Genomic DNA, 12,271 nt, shown 5'->3' on the forward strand with positions numbered 1-12,271 from the left:
GCCCTCCAGCTAAACTTTTTTCCACCAAATTCTCAAGTAACTGTTAAAAGAGTTCTATGTTCTAAGCCCACCATTATACTAATCATGGTTAAGTTCCAGAGCTAAAGGTGAACCATTCATGAAATAGTTTTTGATGTGATGGAAGTCTCACGAGCACACAGATGTAAAAACAGCTAAGTGATAAACCAGCAGTGGCTTTTTTTCTGTGTTCCAGGTGTTAAACTAATTCACTCTAAATTGAGCAACTGTTTGGGAATTATAAAAAATGAAAAGCTCATCCTTCTTTTCCAACCTATAAGAGAAATAGAAAGGTGATGATGAAATTCACTACTAATACAGTGTTTCACACATTCTGTTTAACACCTAATTCCAAAATACAAATGTTTGAAATGGCTTTTGAAGAGAAATATCTACAATGTTAAGCCTGTCTATGCTAAATAAATGTAACTGTTTTATTTACTTAGACATGTATTATTCTGATGCTAACAATATTTAAACGTCCATGACTGACCCACTGAATTGGAAAGGGCTCTCAATAACTGCACATAATCCGCATCTGTAGCGTTAGAAAGAATCCAGTCACTGTCTATTTTCTGATGTACTTTAACATTCTACAAATCCGTGATGGAAATACTAAGCTTAAAGGCCTTGAGAGTATGCACAGTACAAATTTCATTTTTTGAAGAAAATATATACATGAATATACAGAAAAAAATGATTGTATAGTCACTAAAGCATTAATAATAGCTGTTTCCAGGTGGTGAGATTATGACTGAAGATTTTGTTGTTACAGGAAACTATTCTCAAAAAAGCTAACTTAAGAACCAAAGGGTATTACCACCAATGAAACTATTGTCCTTTACTGACTTCACATTACAAACTTTTAAAGCTACCAACACATGTGAATTTGTCAGAATGGCTACATACAGTCTGATATATTGTGTTGGCCAAAAAGTTCGTTTGGGTTTTTGGGTAAGATGTTAAAAACCCGAACGAACTTTTGGGCCAACCCAATACTTGAAGAAGGAAGATCTCTTAAAAAATGGAAAAATACCAAGATCATGGTCATAAAGGAATAGATTTGCTCTAAAATTAAAAACAACTGATAATCATTAGGCTTCCTATAGATACATAATTCTATAGGAAAATCGGTCTCGAACATCTCATCTTTAAGTTTTAAAATGTTTTCCTCTATTATCTTTTTTGCTAGTTTTTTAGGTACTTATACCAGTTTAGACTGAATATTTATATTATTATTTCTATTCACAAACATTTCTCTCTGCACTAGTAACAGCACTGCTAATCAAAACTTACACTTAAGCCATTTAAGACTAAGTTTTAGATCTGTGGCTAATTATCTGGCAAGAATAAAAGAACACAAAAGTTTCACATTAGCAGCAAATTGACTAGATTTAAGGGTCTTGATTTTTTGTAAGCCTTTGGAAGCCTGCATGTTAAACACTGGTGATTTTTATATTCTCAATGGAAATGGTGATGGCATTCACTTAACCAAGCTAGCTCAAATTAAGAGTAGTGAGAACATGCAAATAAAAACAAAATTGCCAGTAAATTCCTATTTTTCAGACATCACCAAGATCATCTTATAAGTCAGAATAATTTTAAACTCCAGTATAGTTTTCAGCCATACTTACAATACCTAAAAAGAAAAAATGTGTGTACACACACATACTTTTCATACTTCTTTACATTATATATTCACATTTACTATAAAAAAAGTCACATGGAGAAAATGTAAACTTGAAATAACATTAAATTCTATTGTTACATAAATGATCTGCTTTATCTTCAAAACATTTGTACAAGCTACACTTTCACTTATTACCTTACTATGCTTTGTTGAAAGGATGTGCCTTACTTAGTCTTTAAGCTTTTAAGAATATTAGAAATAACAAGATTAAGTTCAAGTACACAAAGTCCTTTAGACTATTCTGGAATATCTATTTTTAAATGGCACAAGTCACAATGAGTAGATGAAGCTCCCCATATGTTGATGGCACACTACAGAATCATAAAGAATGCAAAAGCCACAAAATTGAAATCTGAGATATCAAATCCATTCTGGGGAATTATCTTCAGACATCTTAGTAAAAAATATATATATGCACAATTTTTCAAGACTCGTGAACTTTTTAGGATTAGCATATTATTTAATGTGCTTGAAACAGTATATTAAGTGTTGACTAAGACACTAAAAAAGCTAAATGCCTCTCTCAAACATGAGTAGACTGATACTCTACTCCCAAACTGACAAGAGCCCATGTTTTTATATAACTGTAGGCTTTGAAGGACAGCAGGGGAAAAAAAAAAAAACCCTACAAAAAACTTATTAATCACATTTGGCTGCCCATCATTTAAAATGTCAATAAATCTAATCAATTATAAATATTAAATATTCTCATTTAATAAAACACCCACACAATGACAAGAATGAGACTTTAATCAGTTTTAAGTGGAGTTTATAACACTAAGAGATAAAGGGTTGTTAACAAACACAATAACAAATGGACATCTGATTGGTATGAGGCATTATCCTGTACACATCGTAATTTTTTGTGTATCCTCAGTGCATAGCATTTACACACAGAGCCACTGCTGCACAGCACAAGAGTATCTGAAGAGGCTGAATCAGAGTAAGGCTGTTTAACAGACTGAAATTTTTTAGTATATATATTCTATATGAAAACAGATTGAACTTTTGAACTGGCAGGGTAGAAGGCAACTCTGCCAAACACTGCAGTTAAAGCCCCCACTTTAGTGCACAGTTCCACCCCTTCCATCTGCATGCATAACACATTAACAGTATTTAAAGGTAAACGAGGCACTTTGTGGCAACCACAGCCATCGTTATGAACATATTGCACAAATTTTCTAGAACTAAACAGTAACTTGTACCCTACTTTTATTTTTTAAAGCTGAAACATTTGATGCTGCCGGTAAACTCCACTTAAGTTTATAACCTGTGCCACAGCAAAGAATGGTGATGCTATTTATTCAACTACCCTTTAATAATTATGGCAAAAAATGTTCAAGAGGAGCTACAGAGGACTTGGGATGGTACAGGGCCCAATTGTAAGCTTTCTTAAAAGTGATGCCTTCAAGTAACTTCAGACATGTAAGCGGCTGCACATCCAAAAAGTCTAAGAAAACATTCCAGAAACTCAAAGAGATTACCTACAGAATGCATTTCAGGCTAATCATGAATACTGTCATAAATAAAGTTTTAATTAGGACTCAAAAACCTTTCAGTCATAGCAATTCTTGTCAAATTCTATGGGCGTGGTAACTGAAATAAAGGAGAGTAGTATGTATAATATATATTTATATATATATAATATATATAATGCCATTTTTCCATTTCCAATGACTACACCATAAAATGTAAGCAAGGCTTCTCAAAAACACTGAAACATTCAAAATCAAAACCCTCATTCAGACCTTCACATTCCAAAGGAAAAATAATAACAGTGCAAAAGCCCATTATAATGTCATTATTTATGACCTGGCCCTCCATGTTACATATTGGAACCATACAAGTTACGCTTTAATATACTGTGCCCAAAACTGTAACAAATAACAGTATTAATAATCATCTTCAAAACATGAATAGTTGATTTTCATTTTAGTCAACAGTTTTCAGCTTTTATGAAAGACAAGGTGACATATAAATTTCAATGATGAGATCTTAGGAATAGGTGTCTCTAACTTTACCAATTTAACTTATGAGCAGTCAATCAATTCTCTATATATCAATGTTTAAATATAAATGTGTAAATCCTAACAGCTTTGTTAAAAATTTTAAAATTTTATTTGTTGAATGAAACTGACGAGGTATGGAAAACATATCAAGATTATTTACTGAGAATATTTTAGATGAAGTTCTGCCTAATCTATTTACCATCAAACTCTATAAATGCTGCTCTAGTAGGTCCTATGCAATCTGTATTTGTAAATTAACTAGGTCAGACCACAGCTAGTGAACAATTTCAGCACCAATAAGTTATTGAAAATGAGATTTTACACCATTAAGAAATAAATTGGCTGGATGGTCAAATGTTTCAAGGTCAAGGTATAATTTGAAAGATACCAAATTTCTGGGGGAAAAAATTCTTTTTAATCATATCTTCACATTAACTTTACAACAGTAGTTGTACTCTGCTTAAAATCGTATGCAGTCTGGGCATATCAAATATATGATATTTAAGAAGTGAAATTGAAGCCCTAGTCCTAACTCTAGCACTATGAAGAAATGATTCAACACTGCACATTTAAAAAAAATCTATTCTTTCAATAGCAAATTGATAAAAGCATTATGTGGGACAATTTCTACTGAAAAAGTAAATGACATTATTTGTGCAGTGTTGAAAATTTACTGCAACTCTAATTTCCTTTTTAACACAAATAACGTCCTTTTAAATATAAACATTATATGTATTCAGTATTCAAGTAAAATTCCCTAACAGTTAATGACATTTAAAAAATGTGCAAAACTGCAAAACTCATTGTAATGAATGTGTAAGGTCAAAAGGGTGCAACGGCTGACATCTATTGGATTGAATAAGTGCATCATAAATCTTTAAAGGAAAAAAAAACCGCTTACTGTAGAATCTCAAATTGAAATTTCCTGTGCAGCATTACAAAACATTTTATATTTAATGAGAAAAAAGAAGCTTTTAGGCAGCACATGAAGCATCCACAGCAGGTATACGATTGAAAACTAATAAAATAAATGTACGTTGTTGACTGATGTCGGCAATAATAGCATCTGACGTTTAGCACTGGCCTTGATTACACAGGAGATGGAGCAGGCATTACAACTGAGAAAACATATTTAATAAATCATTGTCAATTTTTATAATGTTTCAAGCCCATTCTCTGTCGATAGCCTCCACATTTATATGGTTAAGTCATTGTTGCTGTGTTTCTTATCTATGACCACATTATTTTTATATCCCTTCATTTGTGGATTCTTAAGATGTTGTGGAAGGTTCATTCCTGTACCCCAATACAGATTCACTCCCTCTAGCTGCCTTTTCTAGCACCAATATGCTTAAAAAAAATAAAATGCACAAATAACAAGCAGTGACAGCGGCCAATTCCTCAAATGTCCAGATTAACAACTGTAGCATGCTAAAGAAAGGTGCGTGTAAATAGCTGGAGATGGTATATGGTCCAGAGTCCAGCATAAAACATATTCCTTTCTAAGCATTCCTTCCATTCCCCTAACCCGAATACATGCATTAGAATGTAGCAAAACCCTTCAGAAACTCCTCTTAGCCAACTGCAAACTTATCTGTTGCCACAAGTGCAAAGGGGTAGGATGTGAACCTGTATATCACAAAGTTCTTTAGACACTTCAGTTGGTGACAGAACACAAAATGAGAAATTCCTACGTATACACATCAGTCTGTCTCCACTTTTTATAAAACTGGAATAAAATGGGAAAGTGCCATCTTTATTTATCCTAATTGAATTTTAAATGTCCTTTTGACACAAAAAGGTATATACATGACACAGCTACACAACCTTTTTTCAACTGGACAACAAGTGTCAAAACCCTGTGGATGTATAGGGTAAAACAAGATTGGTCAGGAAAAGAGAATTGTTCCTATAACTGGTAATCTGACACAATGTCCTATTGCCATTAAAAAAAAAGGTCCATTTTCAGTTTATTCAAGTTTGTTTTCATGGTGTTTTATCCCTCTTGATAAAAAAAAAAAAAAAAAAATCAGACTTTTGTAATTTGTGTATGCTGATCTTCATCAAAAGGTTCATTCTCTGGATCAGAGTCAGTGGTGTCAGAATATCTATAATGATCAGGTTCATTGTCACTAACATCTGGTGTTACAGAAGTTGAACTGCTAGCCTCTGGATTTGATGGCTCCTCTACTGTTTTTGTGAAGTACAGCTTCACCTAGAGAAAGAAGAGAAAGTGTAAATGGAAAAATCCATAAATCTGACTAATCTTAAATTATTTAAAGATACATATTTTTGACAGATTCATTTTTAAGTACTATGACACATATGATCTTTAAAGGGCCTTTTAAATGACCCTCTTCTTAAGATTTCCTACATTTTCTTTCTTGGTATATATTGAAAAGAAACTGGGATGTTAATATACTATATTTTTTAATAGGCATGTTACAAGCATTAACTAAATAATTCTGCAAAAGAAATGTATTGAGTTCAACAGTCCACATAATCTATTTTCAATCACAAAATTCAACTCACAAAGAGTTGAGTTCCAAAAGAATGTTTCACCTAACTACTTATCTGAAATTCAATGTATTTTCTGATACAAACAATACTAAAAAATACAAATACTACACTATGTAAAATACTGATTAACAATGATGTTTAGGATTCCATTCGCCCTAAAAACTTCACTGAAAGGGAGTAATAAGAAAGTTAATATCCTACAGTGCTCTTAACAGTGAACCAACAGCCTTATAGGCAGAGCTGAAGTAACTGTCAAAACAACTCTAAATGGTAGGTATCTATTTTAAAAGAGAGAAAGCTATAGCTCAGAAAGGTTAGGGAACTTGTTAAAGGCCACATATCTAGTAGGTAGTGGATGTGGGATTTAAATCAGATCTGACTTCAAATCCTTTGATCATTCTATTACATCTACAGCCCCTCCCCCATGATCCAAGAATCATTATCAATTTTTCTCCTTCTCTTACATCCAATATCCAATCCATCAGTAAATCCTTTTAGTTCTACCTTCAACTAGCCTCTCAGCTTTCATTCTTACCCCTCTCGAGTCTATATTTTAAAGGAGGGGACAGAGTAAACTTTTAAAGACAAAATTCAGATTACATCTTTCCCGTGCAGAAAACACTCAACGTCTTCACACTTGGACTGATGTGCATTAGTCAAAACAATTTCTTATCTATTGCTCCTCAAATAAACCAAGCTCACTCCTGTCTCAGGGCTTCTGCACCAGCTCTTCCCTCTTTTCCCAGGTATTTGTATAGCTCACTCATGTGTTTACTGATAACAAATAGTTTTTATTTGTAATTACAAATATAAAACCTCTTGCAATATTAAAACAGAAAATAATAAAGTTAGAGGAAGTCACATCTTAAAAGCTAATAACTGAGTAAAATATAGACAGAGAAAAGAAAGTAAATGGAAACCTACGAATTCTAGAAGACACTACTAAACACTTTACTAAACACTTTAAATATAAGATCTAAAGGCACTTATTATTAGATCCATTTTTCACTTAAAACAGGTAGCCCCCCCCCTTTATTTTTATTATTACTAGCAATATTCTTATAAGCTATGATTAGGTTTGCTACATGCTATAAAAATGGAATAAAGAGATAATTTAAAAAGAGAAAGGAGGAGGGTATGGTGAAAGGAAGAGAGAAAAATGAAGTAGAATAAGAAATAGGAAAGGGGAAGAAAAAAGTGGCAAACCACCATTTGGGAATGTTTACAAGTCAGCTTTTTAACCTGGAGAATTCTCATCTAGAAATATAAATAGAAATATACACATACATATCACATTTAGATAAAAGTAAAATGAACCAAATAATTCCATAATAAGAGGAAGTAGACAGAGTTTTAAAAAGAGAAGGAGAAGGGAGGATGATCAGAGGCCTTACAGAGCACATGGGATTGAAGCTAAGGTTAGAATGTGAGGGACAGCTACGTGAAGGGCAGGGAAAGGCCAAGGGTGGAGAGGTTCGGGGAGAAGGAAAAGAATTGTAAAGACCTGAGGCAGAAGAGTATAGCATTTTGAAGAACTGAAAAGAGACCAGGTCTGAGAGTGAATCGCAGGGAGAGAATGTGGCTAGAGTAGATGCAGAAGGTAGTCCTGTGCTAAATTATGCAGGTTCCTGCAGGTCACATCAAAAAAGCACAAGGTCTTTAAAAAGTATAAACAGGAGTGACACAATCAAGTCATTTTTAAGATCACTCTAAGGAGTTGAGAATAAACTGGAGGGGGACAAGAGTAAAAGCAGTGAAAACATTCCATATGAATCATTCCCAAAGGGCTGAGTTCCTTTCCACTTCTTTTTTCACCTATTCCTACTTCATATCCAACTTACTTAAATCCCCTCCCAGATTTCACCAAGTAACAAAGAATAGGGTAAGGAAACTGTAGCCTTTTGACTCTCTGTGCATTGGATTTCATTAGAAACTTTCACCTTACTGCTAAATAAACAATGCTTATGAATATACGTAATTTAAAAATAAGTCAAGCAAGTCTTTCACCAGCTACACACCTGGAATAAAACAAACACACACACAGAACCACTCACCAACTCCTCAAAATGTTTTTAACTGACCTTAAAATTTGGAGAAAAGTATCGGTTGGCCTTGTCTTTATTTGCTTTGTCGAGATCATTTTTTGTTAAAGTGAGTACTAGATATTCCTTGTCATTATCTGCACGCTCTATACTGCAAATACTATCAATTTCTTGATCACATAGACTTCCATTTTCTACTTTTTCTGAGGTTTCCTCTGGTCCTGGTATGAAGAATGTATTTACCCAAAAGTGAAACATTTTGTCCTAAAAAAAAAAAAAAAAGAAAACAGACATAAAATTTTTTTTAAAAAGACAATGTTACTTATATTCAACATTTGCCCTAAGAAGTGAACAAATTATGCCATGTGTCATTAATATTCTGAATAAAGGTAAACACAAAGACTAATACTGGGCAATCTGTGAGTTATCTGTTGCATCTAATTCACATAGGATTTTTCCTTTAATTCAAATCTAGACCAAAAATGTAATTCCACAAGCTCTAAAATAAACTTAAGTTAATACTTTAAGTAAAATATCTCCTTTTCTAGTCTAACACTAGCTTTTAAAAGTGTTGAGTTTATATGTATATATTAAAAAACCCAGAAATGGATTTAATTTTGTTTCAACAAGCTATTACAAAATTTACTTTACCAAAAGTTCTTAAAATGTCACTACAACTTCCCAAGGAAGCAAGGCAGATACATTTTTACTTCTACAGCAATACAAACATTAAGTGGCTCCAGTTTCTTGCATGACAATGTATGTTTGAAATTTTTCATAATACAATATGGGGGGGGGGGTAAGAACGTCAACTTTTTGTTGTTATAAAATGCCTATTTTTAAAAAATCACTTATTAACTAATAATGAGGTCTTGTAAATCAAAAAACCACATCAGAAGTTCATTACTTCAAACCTTTCTTGACCAACATAGAAAATGTTCTCTCTCTTTATTAGTGGAACTGGCCTGTATGCATTATTTGACAATTAATGATGTACAACCCCATGACACCTTATCTGGTACCTTAAACTGCCATTTAAATCTTTTATTTTAATTTACCTTCAAGTTTATTTTCCCAGGAAGACGGTAAGACCCTTAAGTAACTTATGTCTTAAATGTCTTTGTATCTTTTAACAGTACCTAGCATAGCAATTTTATATGTGGTAGTCTTTGAAAATATTGTTAATTTCAATCATTTTAGCAAAGTTACTGAGTTGGTAATAACTAGACACATATTTTACTTAGAGTCAGAAGAAAATAAGCTAGTAGAATTTAAATTTCAAAAAATGTAGATTCTGCTAATGTACTGATTATAGTAAAACTGTTCTTGTTTAAATCAGAACAAACATTTATAACAGGCAAGGAAAATCACATAAAATGGAAATAAATGTAAAGTAATTCAAGATACACAAATTATTATAAATATTTAACTTAATCCTCAATTTTACATGTGTTAATATAATGTATAGGTGATAAGAACTAGAAGAATAAGAATTAGTACACTCCTAAACATACAGGGAAACAGTGATACAGGTGCCTATTTTTAAAAGCAAAACATAAAATCTTATGTGTACCAGTCTTACAGTGAATAGAAGGAAAAAATTACTTACCTTAATTTTAAAACATTTGTTAATACTTCTTGGATTATTGAAAAATATATTTTCAAAGTTACTGAGATATACTTAACTTTTATTTATACAGAACATGTAGGAAATGGGTTTCCGGTGAAAAAAATCAGTTTTACATTTTGTGATTTTCCAGCTACCTAGATTCTGGATAAAGGAAATTATACTTCTTTTGACAAGTCAAAATAGAGGTTAAAATTTTTGTAGTAAATGAAGCTTCCTCTTATTTTTTCTCAAAAAAAAAAAAAAAGCTAAAATTCAGGAAAATGAAATCAATCCTATTACAGAGACTGTCTAAAGATTAGCAATACACTATCTGGTATGTTTAAGGAGGCAGTAACAATATACACAGCTAATGTTTTTGTTCATTACTACCTAAAAATTTTGCACCTTAGGTTCACCTTAAATGTTCACACTTAATATTTTAAACCAAGACAGTTTGTTTTAAAATGAGCCCCTGCATTCTCTAAATATAGCTCAGTGAGATGCAAACCTCACTAACTTTCTAAACCTGCATATTTAAATAATACCACACTTTTTCATTCTTTATTACTTCCTCTTCATATTTATTTCTCTCCTAACTAAAAATCAGAATACTCAGTAAATTTGAGGAAGCTAAATATAAAATGACCCAGTCTCAAGAAACATTAACCAAAATGGGGGAAAAGTGGTTTGTGTCATTACACAAGACCACAAAACAGATTTTATTTATACATACAGACCAAATTTTTTTTTCAAACTCATGGTCCCATGTTAACTTCTCAGTAATTAATCATCCCTTCTGAAAGGACTGTAACTGATTGAATGGGATATGTATGCAATCTTTAATCCTTTTATAAAATTTATATGCATAACCTAAGTTAAAGAAAATTCATCTCAAATTATAATGTCACATGGCTGTTTCCTTCTAATAGGACTATTTACCATTAATAATGGCTCACCGATGCCATAATAAGCAAAGCATGTGCAGATCTAATAGAAAATCATTCATGATTCATTAGGTGTCAGTCATAAAATACATCTTTTAGTCTCTCCTTACAGAATGACTTCTGCCTAACTAAATGCTTTAAGCAAAAGATCTGAGGTTACTATTCAAGGTATGGCTATTCTGGATATTTTTCCCAATAAAAGTAAAGTGCAAACCTTTTTTAGCATCTTGTTCTGTTTGTGGAAGAACTCTACTTTGATGTCACCACACACAGGCAACGGCTGAGGGAACTCAAAGTACATGAACTTGTCTTCCCGTCGTGTGGGTCCTGAATTGGAGGAATATATCTTCACCTTTAGCTGGCAGACCACAAACTGAGGATCTGCGTGGTCAAATACATAACTAGTATCACTTCACAGGAAATACCTTTAACTGTCAAACTGTCAAAAGCTATTTTGATGATTAATATTAGCAATATACACAAAGTAGTAATTCTGCATCTTTAACCCCTGATCTAAAACAAATCAGTGGAGAGAAAATAGTAAATAGATAGCTAAATAAATAAATAAATAAATAAATAAAACAAGTCAGCGGAAATAAACTAGGGCAAAATAAAATCAATACAAGGTTTTCCCTAATTTGAGCCTTCAACATAAGGTTCTATAACTGGTATTAAAGTCAATTCTATTTCATAATTAGTAAGTACCAAGACTGGACTTCTAGCACTGTACAGTAATATCAAAATTTCAACATTACAATGTTAAAATCTAATATAAATTATTTTAAGAATTAAAATGAACTGCATAAAAAGTAACTTTTAAAACAAGTATTTGCTGCAGCATTTTAAAGTCTCTACCACGGAATAAAACCCACAAAATACCAATCATTACACATTCACAAGAAGAGAATATAATCTATAACAAAGTTATAATATATTCCATAAGCACAAGTTTCAATATTTATAAAAATATTAACCATAATTAATTTTACTTATAACTCATATTTTATTTTGAAAGGTATATAAAGCCACCACCACAAGAAACAGGGGGAAAGAGATGTGAAATGTCTGCAAAGAAATGCAACAGACATCAAGTACAAATTACAGCACAACCCCCCCTTTCTCCAAAACACACTCCATTTTCATTAACAAGTATTTTGGCTTTGACCCACGTGTGTTTTAAAATAACTGGTAAAATATGACCTCTCAAGATGTATCATGCTTACATTAGCAACGCAACTAAAAGGTAGGTAAGTGTGAACAGGCAAGGATTATGGTTTTTTATTTTTAAAAACTACTCATAAATACATTTATACCTAATCACATTAATGACAGAATTTAAAGTCATGAACATTAAGATCCTAGGACTTTAAAAACTTTAGTTACCTAAATAATTTGACAAAGTATAATTCATTTGTAGTACACCAAGTTCAAAAACAAGA

The 12,271-nt window shown here is 32.3% G+C and overlaps 1 protein-coding gene across 1 annotated transcript in view; it reads right to left on the reverse strand.

Annotated features, from left to right (window-relative positions):
- Positions 1-2,440: 2,440 nt before the first annotated feature.
- PTEN (phosphatase and tensin homolog) overlaps positions 2,441-12,271 on the reverse strand; it is a gene marked incomplete at its 5' end in the record, with an annotated part of 87,513 nt that continues 77,682 nt past the window's right edge. Inside the window, 3 exons of the mRNA XM_059899618.1 lie at positions 2,441-5,932; positions 8,319-8,543; positions 11,047-11,213. Of these exons, the coding sequence (XP_059755601.1) occupies positions 5,747-5,932; positions 8,319-8,543; positions 11,047-11,213 (578 nt within the window). The remainder of the gene's footprint in view (positions 5,933-8,318; positions 8,544-11,046; positions 11,214-12,271) is intronic.

This window comes from Balaenoptera ricei, chromosome 16 (genome assembly GCF_028023285.1).
Source record: "Balaenoptera ricei isolate mBalRic1 chromosome 16, mBalRic1.hap2, whole genome shotgun sequence".
NCBI lineage: Eukaryota > Metazoa > Chordata > Mammalia > Artiodactyla > Balaenopteridae > Balaenoptera > Balaenoptera ricei.